Below are 16,204 nucleotides of genomic sequence, written 5' to 3' on the forward strand. Positions count from 1 at the left end.
GTCTGCTTGACTGTTCCCAGAGGACATCCTTAGAGGATGTTCTCCCACTCCCTGCCTCACCGGCGGGAATCCAAGGATGATATTTTAATGGAGTTTCAAAAATTTATATTTCTGTTCCTTAAGCAAACATGCAATGAATTCTAACTTTTGACCCACTCAGTGGTTTCATTTTTTTTTTTTTATTATTGTTATCCTGTAATTCTTTCTGTGTCTTCAACATTCATCTGTAGGCCATTCACAGAGAGAATATATTTGGTCTCTGATTTGTTAGGAATCTTACAGACCGAAGGGGCAGATAGGTGGATGGAAGGCAGCCCAGGAATTGGAGAATTGTATCAGGTCCTATTTATATTGTTCCAGGTTCAGAACTCTGAGTAGTGCCTACTGGTTTTCTTTCTAGTTCAGTACTAAGGGTCGATCTCAGTATAGAGGAGTCCTGTTAACAAATATATGATAATTTTAAAATAATGTGTATATGCACATATATGTGTATATGTAAACAGATAGTATGTAACAAAGTGTGTAAGAAACTATCGCTTACTGATTTGTGATTCTTGCAAACTGTACATATGTTCACAAAGTACAATGGGACAGAGCTTTTATATTATTATTAATTCATTGAACATTAATTGAAATCCTACTCTGTGCCTTGGAATACAGGCAAATGTGAAATAGTCCACACTAGGAGAAATACATAAGTAAATTAAAATATAAAATATCAACTGCTGTACAGAAGTATGAACACAAATCTGGCCGGACAGAGGATGGATTAATGGTGTCCTTGCAAGATTCAAGGATGGCTTTGTCGAGAAGGTGACACTTGAGCTGGTTTTTGAAGCATGAGCCAGAGTTCGCTAGGCAGAGGCAAATGGATGTGTCAGAATGAGCAAAGAGCAGGAGAAGGACTGCATTTTTCTGAAACGTTTTCGTATTACTGATGTTACTTTCACTTGACCCTTACTGCTGATTGGGCATTGTTTTCTCATGCCGCAAATGAGGACGTGAAGCCACCTTACTATTGAACCAGTTGAGTTAGGATCAGACCGAAGTTTAGAAAAAGTCTAGGATCCTTTCTAATGATAATGTGATGATTTAAAAAAAATTTAGTTTATTACCTGGTGTTGAGTGTGGATGACAGTAGCACAAGATTAAAAAAAAAAAAAGAGTAAAAGCATTCCAAATGGAGACTGGTGCAACCGAACAGGTCTATTCAAGGCTTGTAACTTAGCTGTGCAGTCTTTTTTTTTTTTTCTTTAAATGGAGGTATAATTGCCTTAAAATATTATACTAGTTTCAGGTGTACAACATAGTGGCTTGACATTTGTGTACATTGCAAAATGATTGCTACAATAAATCTAGTTATCGTCTGTCCGCATACAAAGTTAACACTGTATTACTGACTGTATTCCCCATGATGTACATGACATCCCAGTGACTTACTCTTTTGTAACTGCCATTTTGTGCTTCTTGATTTGCACCCATATTACCTCCACCCCCAAACTCCCTCCCCTCTGGCAGCTATCAGTCTGTTCTCTGTATCTGTGAGTCTGGGTTTCATTTTGTTTTGTTTTTTAAATTCTACGTGCAAGTCAAATCATGTGATATTTGTCTCTCTCTGTCTGACTTATTTCACTTAGCATCATACCCTCATTGGCTATTGTAAGTAATGCTGCAATGAACATAGGGATACATGTATTTTTTTTGAATTAGTGTTTTTATTTTCTTTGGATAGATACCCAGTAGTGGAACTGCTGGGTCATATGGTATTTCTGTCTTTAATTTTTTGAGGAACCTTCCTGCTGTTTCCTATAGTGGCTGCACCAGTTTGCATTCCCACCAACAGTGCACAAGGGTTCCCTTTTCTCCACATCCTCCCCAGCATTTGTTGTTTCTTGTCGTTTTGATACCGGCCAATCTGACAGGTGTCAGGTGATCTCTCATTGGGGTTTGATTTGGATTTCCCTGATGATGAGTGATGTTGAGCATCTTTTCATGGGCCTGTTGAGTATCTTCTTTGGAAAAATATCTATTCAGATCTTCTGTCCATTTCTTAATTGGATTTTTTTGTTATGGAGTTGCATGAGTTCTTAATATATTTGGGATATCAGCCCCTTATCAGATAGATGATTTGCATGTCATCCCTGCGCAGGGGCCCTGCTGATCTTCTCTGTATCATTCTGTTTTTAGTACATGTGCTGCCAAAGCAAGCACCAGATGTATGATTTGCAGATATCTTCTCCTATTCTGTAGGCTGCCTTTTAGTTTTGTTGATTGTTTTCTTTACTGTGCAGAAGCTTTTTAGTTTGATGTGCTCTCAATTGTTTATTTTCGTTTTTGTTTCCCTTGTCTTTGGAATCAGATCCCCCCCCAAAAAACATTACTAAGATGGGTATCAGGGAGCTTGCTGCCTATGTTTTCTCTCGGGAGTTTTATGGTTTCCGTTCTTACATTCAAGTCTTTAATCCATTTTGTGTTTGTTTCTGTGTCTGGTGTAAGACAGGGATCCAGTTTCACTCTTTTGCATGTGGCTGTCCAATTTTCCCAGCACCATTTATTGAAGAGACTGTCCTTTCCCCAGTGCATATTCTTGCCTCTCCTATTGTAAATTAATTGACTGTATATGCATGGATTTATTTCTGGGCTCTCTTTTCTTCCATTGATCTGTGTGTCTGTTTTTAGGCCAACACCATACTATTTTGATGACTACAGCTTTGTAGTATGGTCTGAAATCCAGGCATGTGATATCTCCAGTTTTCTTTTTTTTCTCAGAATTGTTTTGGCTTTGAGGGTCTTTTGTGGTTCCATATACATTTTAGAATTATTTGTTCTAGTTCTATGAAAAATGCATTGGAATTTTGATACGGATTGTGCTGTAGATTGCTGTAGAATCTGTACATTGCTTTGGGTACTATGGACATTTTCACAGGATTCTTTTATTCCATGAGAATGGTTATCTTTCCATTTCTTTGTGTCATCTTCAGTTTTTTCCATCAGTGTCTTACAGTTTTCAGTATACTGGTTTTTCACCTCTTGGTTAAATTTATTACTAGGTATTTTATTCTTTTTGATGCAATTGTATGGGATTGTTTTCTTAATTTCTCTTTCTGATAGTTTGCTATTAGTGTATAGACATGCAATGGATTTTTTTTGTATATGAATTTTGTGTCCTGCAACTTTACTGAATTCATTTATTAGTTCTAGCAATTTTTTTTAGTGGAGTCTTTAGGGTTTTCTATATAGTTCATATTATCTGCAAATAGTGTGTTTTACTTCTTTCTAATTAGAATGCCTTTTATTTCTTTTGGCCTAGTTGCTGTGGCTAGAACTTCTGATACAGTGTTGAATAAAGTGGAGAGAGTGGGCATCCTTTTCTTTTCTGGTTTTAGAAGAAAAGCTTTAGCTTTTCACTGTTGAGTATGATGTTAGCTGTAGGTTTGCCATATATGGTTTTTATAATCTTGAGGTATGTTCCCTCTATACTCTCTTTGTTGAGAGTTTTTAACATAAGTGGATGTTGAATTTCGGCAGATGCTTTTTCTACATCTTTTGAGATGATCGTGTGGTTTTTAAGGTTTCATTCTGCTCACATATTGGCTGACTTGCAGATGTTGGACCATCGTTGCATCCCTGGAATAAATCCCACTTGATCATGGTATGATCCTTTTAATGTATTGTTGAATTTGGTTTGCTAATATTTTGTTGAGGATTTTTGCATCTGTGTTCATCAGGGATATTGGCCAGTAATTTTCTTTTTTGGGGCTGTCCTTGTCTGGTTTTGGTATCAGGGTAATACTGACCTCTTAAGGAGGTTTGGAAGCATTTCCTCCTCTTCAATTTTTTGAAAGAGTTTGAGAAGGATATGTATGACATTTTCTTTGAATGTTTTGGTAGAATTCACGAGTGAAGGCTTCTGGTCCTGGACTTTTGTTTTTTGGGAGGTTTTTGATTACTGCTTCAGGCTCCTTACTATTGAGATTTTCTATTTCTTTGTGATTCAGTCTTGGAAGGTTGTAAGTTTCTGGGAATTTCTCCACTTCTTGAAGTTTCAACTTGTTGGCATATAATGGTTCATAATAGTCTCTTATGATTCTTTTGTATTTCTGTGGTGTCGATTGTAAGTTCTCTGCTTTCATTTCTTTTTTTTTTTTTTTTTAAAGATTTTATTTATTTATTTGAGAGAGAGAGAATGAGAGAGAGCACATGAGAGGGGGGAGGGTCAGAGGGAGAAGCAGACTCCCCGCCGTGCAGGGAGCCTGATGCGGGACTCGATCCAGGGACTCCAGGATCATGACCTGAGCCGAAGGCAGTCGCTTAACCAACTGAGCCACCCAGGCGCCCGGCTCTGCTTTCATTTCTGATTTTATTTAGGGTTCTTCTTTTTTCTCAGTGAGTTTAGCTGAAGGTTTGTCAATTTTGTTTTATCTTTTCAAAGAATCAGCTCTGAGTTTCATTGATCTTTTCTATTTGTCTTTTTAGTCTGTATTTTATTTTTTTATTATATTTTTTTAAAGATTTATTTGTTTTAGAGAGCACACACATGCAGGGGGAGGGGCAGAGGGAGAGGGAGAGAGAGAAATAGAGAACCTCAAGCAGGCTCCAACTCCGGGCTGAATGCAGAGCCTGATGTGGGGCTTGATCTCACCACCCTGAGATCATGAACTGAGCCGAAATCAAGAGTTGGCTTCTTAACCGACTGAGCCACTCAGGTGCCCTGTCTATTTCATTTATTTTGACTCTGAACTTTATTATTCCCTTCCTTTTGCTAACTTTGGGCCTCATTTATTCTTATTCTAGTTCCTGTCGTGTAAAGTGAAATTGTTCATTTGAGATTTCTCTTGTTTCTTGAGGTTGACCTCTGTTGCTCTGAACTTTCCCCTTAGAGAGTCACTTTTGCTGCCTCCTATAGATTTTTTTTTTTTAAAGATTTTATTTATTTATTTGAGAGAGAATGAGATAGAGAGAGAGCATGAGAGGGGGGAGGGTCAGAGGGAGAAGCAGACTCGCTGCTGAGCAGGGAGCCCAATGCGGAACTCGATCCTGGGACTCCAGGATCATGACCTGAGCCGAAGGGAGTCTGCTTAACTAACTGAGCCACCCAGGTGCCCCGCCTCCCATAGATTTTGATGTGTCGTATTTCTATTTTCACTTGTCTCTAGGTATTTTTAAATTTCTCCTTTGATTTCTTCTATGACTTAGTAGTTGTTCAGTAACATGTTTAATCTCCACATATTTGTAGTTTTTCCAATTTTATTCCTGTAATTGATTTCTAGTTTTCTACCATTGTGGTTTGAAAAGATGCTTGGTATGATTTCTCTTTAATTTGAGACTTGTTTTGTGGCCTAACATGTGCTGTAGGGAATGTTCGGTGTACACTTGAGAAGAATGTGTATTCTGCTGCTTTTGGATAGAAGGTTCTGTATATCATTTAAGTTCGTTGGTCTAATGTGTCTTATTAAGGCCAGTGTTTCCTTATTGATTTTCTGTCTGGATGATCACGATTGATGGAAGTGGTGTACTAAAGTCCCCTGTTGGTGTGTTGCTGTCAGTTTCTCCCTTTAAGTCTGTTAATAATTGTTTATATGTTTTGCTGCTCCTACGTTAGGTGCATATATTTATTGTTGAATTTTAAGAATTTTTTATCTTTTGGTTACCACTTATTTTATCAAATATGTGTTTTGCAAATATTTTTTCCCAATCTGTGGCTTGTCTTCCCATGCTTTTAACAGCATAGTGTCTTTCACTGAGCAGAAGCTGTTGATATTAGTGAAGTCCAGCTTATCAGCTTTTTCATTCATTGATCCTCCTTTCAGTGTTTTATCTAAAAACTCATGGCCAAACTCATGGCCACCTAAGTCTTCTCCCATGTTACCTTTTTTTTTTCTTCCAAGTTTTTATTTAAATTCCAGTTAGTTAACATACAGTATAATATTAGTTTCAGGCTACGTTATCTTTTTATGTATCTTTATATCTTTAATAGTTCTGCAGTTTATATTTAGGTCTGTGATCCATTTTGAGTTAATTTTTGTGAAAGGTGTAAGGTCTGTGTCTCATCGAATTTTTTCACCTGTGAATGTCCATTTGTTCCAGCACTGTTTGCTGAAAAGGAAGTCCTTTGTCCGTTGGCTCGCCTTTGCTCCTTTATCAAAGATCAGTTGACTGTGTGTGTTTCTTTCTCTGGACTCTCTGTTTCATTCCATTGATCTATTTGTCTCTTCTTTCACCAATATCGTTGATTACTTTAGCTTTTAGTGTCAGTCCTTCAACTTTGTTCTTTTCCTTCAATATTGTATTAGCTACTCTGAGTTGTTTGTCTGTCCATATACATGTTAGAGTCATTTTGTTGATAGCTACAAAATACCTGGCTAGAATTTTCACTGGGTTTGTGTGAATGAATATATGTATATGTGTATATATATGTAAAATTGAGAAGAGCTGGCATCTTAATAATACTGAGTCTTCCTGTTCATGTCCATGGAATATCTTTTCACCTACTTAGATTTGCTTTGATTTCTTTCTTCTGAGTCTTGTCATTTTGTAGTTTTCTTCATGTAGATCTTGTACATACTTTGTTAGAATTATACCCCACTATTTCATCTGTTTTGGTGCCGATGCAAGTGGTATTGTGTTTTTAATTTCTAATTTCAATAGCTCATGGCTGGGATATAGGTAAACAATTGACTTTTGTATATTAACCTTGTATTTTGCAACCTTGCTATCAGTGCTTATTGGTTCCAAGAAATTTTTAGTTGATTCTTTGGGATTTTCTACATCCTATCTGTGAATAAAGATGGTTTTAAGTCTTCCTTTCCAATCTGTATACCTTGTATTTTCCTTCTCTTTTTGCATTAGCCAGGACTTCCAGTATAATGTCAAGTAGGAGTTGAAAATGGACATTCTCTGTTTTGTTCCCAATCTTAGGGGAAAAGCGTCTAGTTTTACATCAAATTATGATGTCAGCTATAGGTTTTTTTGTAGATGTTCTTTATCAAGTTGAGGAAGTTCCCCGCTATTCCTAGTTTGCTGAGAGTTTTTATCATGGGTGTTGTATTTGGTAAATAAACTTTTTATTTTGGGGTAATTTCTGATTTACAGAAAAGTTGCAAAGATAGTAGAGAGAATTTCCATATACTCTTCATCTAGTTTTCCCTAACGTTAGCGTCTTCCATAACTATGGTCCTTTTGTAAAACTAAGAATAGTATTATTATTAACTAAATTCCAGACTTTATTCAGATTTCAAGTTTTTCCACAATTGCCCTTTTTTTCTGCCTCAGGATCTAATCTAGTGTATCACATTGCAGTTAGGAATCATAGTAAAAGAAAACAATTGAAATAGTCTAGTAGCTTCCTAGTTAATTTTTCAATTCCTGAGGGCCCCAGGGGCCCCACTGAGAGTGGTATTGGAGGGGTTTCAGGCCCTCCACCCTGAAAACTTCAGTTAGGGCAGCTCTGCTTGGATCTGTTTCATTTGAGACAGTAAGTTTCATATGCAAAATTAAACTTGGTTTTATAGATAAACCAGTTTAATTTATAAGAGGACAAACTGTAAGGCCAAGGTCACCTTGCAAGTCAGTTACAGAGCAATGACTACTCAGTCTTGGTCTTCTGGACTCGCACAGTGGCTTCCATGTATCATTACTGTGCCTTCTCTTCTACCTCCATGATTTTCCTTTCTGTTTCTCATAAGTATTGCTTTCAGATCAGACGTGTGTTAGCACTGGTAGTTTGCTGGCATTTCTGTTTTCGGTATACCAGTAACCAAACTGTCAAATTCTTCAAGGAGCTACCATAGGCAGGGTCCTTTAGCTGTAAGATCATCTGACATTGGAGACATGGACAGAAACATTCAGAGGGACTTCAGTGAAATGGCTTTGACTATATATGAATAAAGGTGCTAAAGCTAACATGGAGATTTATTATCTGCTTGGTTTTAAATATAGTCCTTACTTTATTGTAATGTTTTATATACATAAACACCTTGCATACAAGATGATGCTCCTGATACCTTCTTTTTGTTTTTACAGCATTGGATTAAACTGTGCTCTGGGTGCAGCTGAAATGAGACCTTTTATTGAAACAATTGGAAAATGTACAACAGCCTATGTACTCTGTTATCCCAATGCAGGTGTGTATTTCTAGGGAGTTGCACATGGGGAAATCCAAATACACACGACGGGGTAGGTAGGGTTAAAAGAGTTTGGCCAAAAGAATTTGTTTTGCAAGTCTTGGTACGTAGTTGAAATTCAGTGGCCATTTTCTAAATGAAGAGTATTTGGGTCTAGACCACCGCTTGCCTCTAGACCTGAAGGAACAATTTGACTCAGCCTGCAAGCTTCAGGATTGGACAGAACTTTGGGGGATGAAGTCTAGTTACAGAGCCTTGCTTTAGGTGACAGTGCTGGCCATGGGAACACAGCCAAAGAGATGAGTGCAAAGAAGAGGAGAGGGAGCCCTCCTCTCTGTTCTGTGTTAACAATCTTTGTCAGCCTTTTCCTTTCTAAAAGTTAGCACTGCTAGCTTACTATATATAGATATAGATACAGATATTTTTTACTGTTCTAAAACTATTCAATTAGAAATTAGTAACCCATTCTGCATTAACCAGATTTCCTGGTGAATGTTTTTGAGTATTTGCTTAGCTCCTTAGGGCTAACAATCATTTTCCAGCTTTCTTTCTCCAAATATGTATATCTTAATGCTCACCAAATTTTATTTCCCCAGAAGGAGTAAGATAACTGGAAGGAGCTAATAAATAAAACAGGAAATTGGTTAATTCGATGCTAAAATTTTACTTGGGAAAATTTATTTGAGCATTTGGACTTGGAAAAATTTATTTGAGAACTGGTTGTGTTTTGAGTTTGTTTGTTTTGTTTTTTTTAAGGATTTTATTTATTTATTTGAGAGAGATAATGAGAGACAGAGAGCATGAGAGGGAGGAGGGTCAGAGGGAGAAGCAGACTCCCTGCCGAGCAGGGAGCCCGATGCGGGACTCGATCCTGGGACTCCAGGATCATGACCTGAGCCGAAGGCAGTCACCTAACCAACTGAGCCACCCAGGCACCCTTGAGTTTGTTTTTAATTCATATCGCCAGGTGCTCATTAGTTCAAAGGGTATGTAGTAGTCCCCAACTTCTACCCCCAAGCAGCTAGCTGACAAGATTGAGCTTCCTCTGTGGGAAGGGGATAGGGTTGGAGAAATTCTGTCCCATATAGTAGTGACTTTTTTCTTTCAAATGGAAGAGAAATAGCCTGTGTTTATTTGCCTCTGTGATTTTTTTGGGAGGCGGGGAGAGGTGTGGTATCTCTGCATTTACTATGTTCGATATTAAGAACTATTATTTGTTTTTGCAAGTAGTCACCATTTAATTATAAATATAAAATTTCCTAACTTTTAAACCTGCAGCCTCACAAACACTAGGCTATTTGTTAAGATGGTTTTCAGTAATGCTTGAAATGTGCTTTCTTAGGTCTTCCCAACACATTTGGTGACTACGACGAAACTCCGCATATGATGGCCACGCAACTAAAGGTTAAGGATGGTCTTTCATTTGGTTTTTTAAGAGTTGGAGTAATGGAAATCTTAGATTTAGAATATTTAAAAGTAGAATTTTCTCCTAAAGAAATCCCTGTGTCTATATAACAAAAGTTTACCCACTCTGAATTACGATGGTAGAGGCAGAGGGAGGGGCTCGCCGGTAGCATTTTTCTCCCCATCTGGCCCTGGGGCTGTTGGAAAATCCCCAGTCAGGCTGGACCCAGACTAATTGAAACTTCGCTGTCTTCTGCAGTCCTCTCATGTGGTGGCTTCCCTCCCCCACTCCACCCCAACCAAACTTCTGGGTGGAGTAGGTGTCCTCCTTGCTCCCTGTTGTCGCCTGCACACCTTATCACCCACACACCTCCCATCTTTGAATCCCAGGTCATGGGACCATACTGCCCACTAACCCCTGGGTCTCTTCCTCATTCCTTGAACTTTCAGCTTCTGGCTCACTAACATTTTCTCCTAAATGATTTCTGACTTGATTCTTGTGATTTCAGTTCCTTATCTAGTAGATGATCTTTCCAATACTCTGACTTCTCAGTTTCTTGACTTCCTGTCTCAGTTACTGTCTTTCGCTAACTAGCGTATGGTTAAACTCTAGACCCACACTGCCCAGTATGTAGCCACTACCATGTGGTTATTGGAGAACTTGAAATGTGACTGAGGAACTGAATTTTTAGCACGCACGTGCACATGAGCAGGAGGAGGAGCAGAGGGAGAGGGAGAAGTAGGCTCCCTGCTGAGCAGGGAGCCCCATGCGGGACTCAGTCCCAGGACCCTGGGATCATGACCTGAGCTGAAGGCAGATGCTTAACCGACTGAGCCACCCAGGCACCCCTGAATTTTTAGTTCATTAAAATTTAAAATTAACTTAAATATAAAAACTGACGCTCACTTTATGTGTTATTTGATACACTATCCAGCTCACAGTCATTCACCTCAGCATATGAGGAAAAAAAAAAGTCTCTATTATGACCAAGTAGGCAAATGATTATGTCATTGTACTTATAAATGGTGTAAAGGATTTCATAGCATCTGGACTATTTTCTGCTTTTAAACTTAGATCCAGGGTGCGTGAAAGCTTTATATCTTGGATTAAGTATGTTTAACTCTCTTTACAATGAAAAATTCATTATTCAGGAAACATAGATCTCCTGCTGAATTGGTGGAAGCGAGTTTAGAATTCAGATGGGCTCTGTGAAACTTTTTCTTTTCCGAAATGCAGGCCTTTGCTGTGGATGGCTTGGTCAATATAGTGGGTGGTTGCTGTGGTACGACACCAGATCATATCAGGTAGGAATCACTTCTAAATACGCTCTTTTGTCATGGGACCAATCATGTCCTCCACCCCCCACCATTCATGTGTTGAAGTTCCAGCCGCCCAGTTCCTTTGAATGTGACTGTATTTGGAGATAGGATCTTTAAAGAGATAATGAAGGTACAGTGAGATCCTGTGGGTGGACACTAATCCAGTGTAACTGGTGTCTTTGTGAGACAGACACACAGAGGAAGGGATCGAGTGAACACATAGGGGGAAGACGGCTGTCTCCAAGCCGGAGAGGCCTGAGAGGAGACTGGCCCTGTCCACATGCCTTCATCTCAATTTCTAGCTTCCGGAACCTTGAGAAATTGCTGCTCTTTAAGCTACTCAGCCTGTGGTATTTTATTTTGGCAGCCCTAGCAAACTGAGATGCCTTTATATTGTGAAAAATTCCAATAAAAGTAGAAAAATAATAAAATGAATTTCCATGTGCCTACCACAGAGTTTTGATAATTTTCTAGATTTTGCTATTCTTATTTTGTCTGTTTTCCAACTTTTTCCCCTTAGAATATTGTGAAGCAAATTCCAGATATCATGATATTCTATCACTTAAATACCTAACTAGTATTCAGAAAATTAAGGAGAAACGGTTCATATATCTTGTGGGCAAGTACATGTGTCCATTAGTTGTCTAATGGAAGGGGAAGACAGTAAGACAACCAGGTACCTTAAGGTCATTGTGTACTCCATGTTGTTGAGTGAGCGTGTGAAGCATGGTGGTGTGGAAGAAGAGCCTGGTGGAGTATGTGTTCAAGTCCTTGCCATTTTGTGGCTGATAAGAGGAATAAGAAGTGGAATAAAATCCAGTTTCAGACTGTTTGTAATTTGTTTTTTCTCTCCTGTGACTGATGATCCTGTTTTGAGCCAGTCATCTCACTGTTCTGAGTCTGTTTTTGTGCATGCGATGTGTCCACCATCCTGAATTACCTAACAGTTCACTGCTTTTGTTGGCTTCTGTGATAGACTCTGTGAAGAGCCTATGGAATTTTTAAAATATCTTTTTTTTTTTTTAAGATTTTATTTATTTGACAGAGAGCGAGAGAGGGAACACAAGCAGGGGGAGTGGGAGAGGGAGCAGGGAGCCCGATATGGGGCTCGATCCTGGGACCCTGGGATCATGACCTGAGCCGAAGGCAGACGCTTAACGACTGAGCCAACCAGGCGCCCCTGAAATATCTTTTAAATAGTATCTAAAAGCTATCAGTAGTTGAAGGTGGATCTCTTTTTGTTTTTAAATCTTTGGATCTCTTTTTGTTTTTAAGGTTATCTCCTCCTTTTTAAAAAAAGTTGTTTTAAAAATACCTGTGTGTTTGTGTTTCTGTGTCTGTGTATCGGCATGCAGGTATATGTATGTCTGTATCTACTTACCTACCTACCTGTGTGTGTGTGTGTGTGTGTGTGTGTGTGTGTGTGTTTGCTGCTTTTACTTTGGCATACCAGTCTAGGGGCCAGCAGAGTGAGGAGTTCGTACTGGCCCTGATAAATTTAGTGGAGTAGACAGATTTTTCCAGATTGATCAAAGACATAATTTACCAGAGCCAATAAGGTTAAAAAGTATATGCATAATCAAAGCAAATTTTGAAGACTAATCATCTTGGAGTTTTAGTGATTTATTACCATGGACCCTCCCTACTCTGTGCTTTCTGTGCTTGGGAAAAACTGACCTGAAACACGGGCCTCCACTCCTGGCACCTCTCCTGTATGCTCCTCCTTCTCAATGATGAAGCTTTTTTTTCTTTTAAACCACTAAGAAGCAAGCACCTATTTCATGGAGTAAAGGGCATCTATGGGTTTGGGAAAGAAAGGAGATTTGCTGTTTGCATTTGCGTAAACCATTACGTATGTCGGTTTCTATCTCTTGAGGGCAGAAACTGGTGCAGTCAGTACACAGCAGACTGGGAAAATACAGAAAAGTTAAAGTTGACACATTCATTTTCTGCATTGCTGAGAAAACTAAAAGGTATAACTGTTGCTGCACTTTTGGAATTAGGTATATAATTATGTGCATACTTATGTTAAATAGACTTAATTTCATAGCTGGGAATTAGTTTAATTAAATTTATTTTATTTCGAATTAATGGAGATAGTGTTTTCTCTTTTAACTCAGGGAGATTGCTAAAGCTGTGGAAAACTGTAAGCCTAGAGTTCCACCTGCCACTGTTTTTGAAGAGCATATGTTATTATCTGGTAAGTGATAAAGTAATGATTTTTATCATTTCAGAAACCATTTGTGGGTTAATTTCGTGTTTATCCTAAGTGGTAGTGATGTGTGTGCCAAGCAGCTTGTTTCTTAGGTCAAGGAAGCGTCCATATTTTTTCTTGCATTTAGATGAATTCTCGTGAAGATCAGGGGTGGGAAATGGGCAGAAGGTACAGGTGGTTTGCCCGGGTGGGGCCCTTGCTTGGATTTAGAACTCACGTGGCCCTGGCTCTGTGAGGCACTGCTTTGAAAACATACTCTCGGCCACAGGCTAACTGTTGTAATCATCAGACTTGCTCTTAGTTATTGAAAATTCCAAACTGTCGAGGCTCAGTGGTTTGTCACGACAGCAGCCTCTTCGTAGAAAATTGTGCTTGCTTCTACAACATGATTGTCGCCATCTGAGATTCACCACGTATTTAGGACTTTACAGAGAGGTGTGGTATTGACTGTTCTCTGGTGCTCGACAGTCCCATAAGGTGGGCAGCTTCCCTTTTTGAGAACGAGTGTTGATGTTCAAATAAGGAACGTTAATAAAAGAGTTTATCATGCCATCCATTAGAAACATAACTTTAAATTTTATGTTTTCCCCATAATACTTCAATGATGTATTGTTAGGTAGTATTTCTAAGGAAAATAATTGTGTGTGTGTGTCTACATATATATATATATATACATATAGACACACACACACACACAGATTCTTAGAGAACATGCAAATAGCGCACATGGGAAATTAGGCACCCTAATAATTTAGAATTTAGCATTTCTCTGAATTGAAATATTTTTGTTCCTTATGTTCCTCTAAGAAAATTGAAATAAAATACAAGGGAAAGTAAAAGGAACACCTACTTTTTTTCTAGTCTCATTCATCCCAGTGAGTGAGTGTGAAGTTGGGTTAAAAACCCTCTTCAGTCTTCCTTGTTTTCTTTTTGTTCTCCAGAAAACAGAGAGAGGTGTGGTAGGATAGTTTATTTCATCCTTAGATCTTAAAACTTGTTTGCTTCAGCCAAGGACTAGCAGTTTAAATAGTCAGCCTTTCCCACAATTGAAACAAGAAGAGAACCACTTAGATATGATTTTTATTTTAATTAATTTTTTTATTAAGATTTTATTTATTTGAGAGAGAGAGCACAAGCAGGGGGATGGACAGAGGGAGAAGCAGGCTCCCCGCTGAGCAGGGAGCCCGACATGGGGCTCCATTCCAGGACCCCCGGGATCATGCCCTGAGCCTGAAGCAGATGCTTAACTGACTGAGCCACCCAGGCGCTGCTAGATACGATTTTTAAAGAAGAATTTAGATGTAAGAATAAAAGAATCCTCTTCTGATTTGAATTTCATGTGCTATTTCTAAATTGCTTTAAAAATCACCTTCAATCAGATTTTAAAGAATGACATCAAACATACTCTTTCATGGATTACAAACTTAAGAAAAACGTAGTTTTTATATCAGATACTTCACATGTGTAACTGATGAGAAGCCCTCTGTATGCGGCGCTCATAGGGTGATGATGCAGGACCCCTTGAGCATTTACGCGTCGGCCCAGCTGTCTGCCTGTCCTGCATGCCCCCGGGTCTGACTAAGGCCCGGGGCCACCCTGCGGCTCACTCGGAGGGTCACTCCCAGTGGGAAGAAATCATAGGACGAAACTGGGAAGGGATAGCTTCCCCAGTCCCTTAAACAGTCTGGAATACTTTTATGATTGCTCATCTCATATTCGTTTTTTTCCTCTCGCTGATATTTTGTTCTTTCTCAACCAGTGCTTTGACGAAGGACACAAAAGCCATTTTCTTTTATTGACAACAACGGCTATGACTGCTGGTGCTAATTTTATGCTTATCAGTGTTCTCTAGTCTCATTTTTACAATAGTGCCATGAAATGTACGAAACAAGTATGAAAAACCATCCTTTTACATCTCTCTTTTATACGATCAGAAGCTATGAAAGAAGTGTCCCTGGGCTTTGAACCCGCGGCTGGCTGTCCCTCCATCCTTCCTGTAACCACCCTGCAAGCCCCCCTTGCCTCACACTTTCAATAGAACAAGTAGAGCAAAAACAGTTAAGGGCTGTTTCTATAGTGATACTTTACGCCTCATCTCGCTTTTTACTTCCGTGAATGTGTTCATAATTAGAAAGCTGGTATTTGCCCCTCAATTGGCCTGTAACAGGAGAGATACAAGGAGAGAGGTGCAGAGAGCCCCAGTTTTCCCAGCGTCAGCTCATGAGTGGGGGGTGTGCTGCGGCAAATCCTGTCTCCCGGGGCTCAGCATGGGTCCTTCCTTGTGATCCCATTCGTCCTTGCTGGTTATAGGTTCATGGCCTCTGGATCAAAGACATAAGGTAAAGCTCTCAGCTCACAGCTGGTGTGATTATGAAAGCTTACTCCATCCGGCTTCAAGCTGATGTCTGGGTGGACAGCTGCAGAGTGATCCTTCTGATTCTAACTTCATGGCTTCCACCCCCCACTCTTGGTGAAATAGGGGTATGATGATAATGTTTCCTTGTTTCTCAGAGCTGGTATGAAGCAGTTCTTTAGAAACATTTTGCATCTCCACTCCTAAAATACTTCTTTTGGGAGTTCTGGGTGTCCACGTAGCTGTAACATGTAGCCTTTGTTGTGTTTAAATATCCCTGGGGGAGGAGGCCACGGTCCTAATCCCACATCAGGGATCCTGTCTAGTCCTGTGGGCTGTGCCACCGAAGCTTCTTTCTCAATGAAAACATTTGTTTTCTGTCTGTCTCATGTCATCATATGAATTTTCAGAAAATTTTCAAAATGCTTCTCCTTTTAAGGTCTAGAGCCCTTCAGGATCGGAACGTACACCAACTTTGTTAACATTGGAGAGCGCTGTAACGTGGCAGGATCCAGGAAGTTTGCTAAACTCATCATGGCAGGAAACTATGAAGTGAGCATCTCATTAAGACCCTTGAGGCATCTGCCATGTTTTTGGCTAGACAGCATGTAAATGAGACAGCTCTGCCTTCGAGAGTGTTATTAGCAGAGCTTCTGGGGACCGTGAGGAGAACGGTCACGTGTGTCTGCAGCAGGTGGGCAGGTGGGAGCCTGCGGCTTCGGGAGACTGAAGCTGCTGTTATTAATATTTGTCAAAAAGAACTGCCTCTGGGATCTGAAGTGGGGTGAG

At 39.5% G+C, this 16,204-nt stretch overlaps 1 protein-coding gene and 1 pseudogene across 3 annotated transcripts in view; one reads left to right on the forward strand and one right to left on the reverse strand.

The window, feature by feature from the left end:
* MTR (5-methyltetrahydrofolate-homocysteine methyltransferase) overlaps positions 1-16,204 on the forward strand; it is a 93,277-nt gene that overhangs the window by 18,746 nt on the left and 58,327 nt on the right. For all 3 annotated transcript variants that reach the window (XM_081824329.1, XM_081824328.1, XM_081824327.1), the window contains exons 9-13: positions 8,023-8,123; positions 9,466-9,527; positions 10,765-10,832; positions 12,968-13,047; positions 15,855-15,967. In XM_081824329.1, the coding sequence (XP_081680455.1) occupies positions 8,023-8,123; positions 9,466-9,527; positions 10,765-10,832; positions 12,968-13,047; positions 15,855-15,967 (424 nt within the window). The remainder of the gene's footprint in view (positions 1-8,022; positions 8,124-9,465; positions 9,528-10,764; positions 10,833-12,967; positions 13,048-15,854; positions 15,968-16,204) is intronic.
* On the reverse strand, positions 2,091-2,211 carry LOC115942669 (U6 spliceosomal RNA; annotated as a pseudogene).

This window comes from Leptonychotes weddellii, chromosome 6, assembly GCF_054177405.1.
Source record: "Leptonychotes weddellii isolate Sample4059 chromosome 6, ASM5417740v2, whole genome shotgun sequence".
Classification (NCBI taxonomy): domain Eukaryota; kingdom Metazoa; phylum Chordata; class Mammalia; order Carnivora; family Phocidae; genus Leptonychotes; species Leptonychotes weddellii.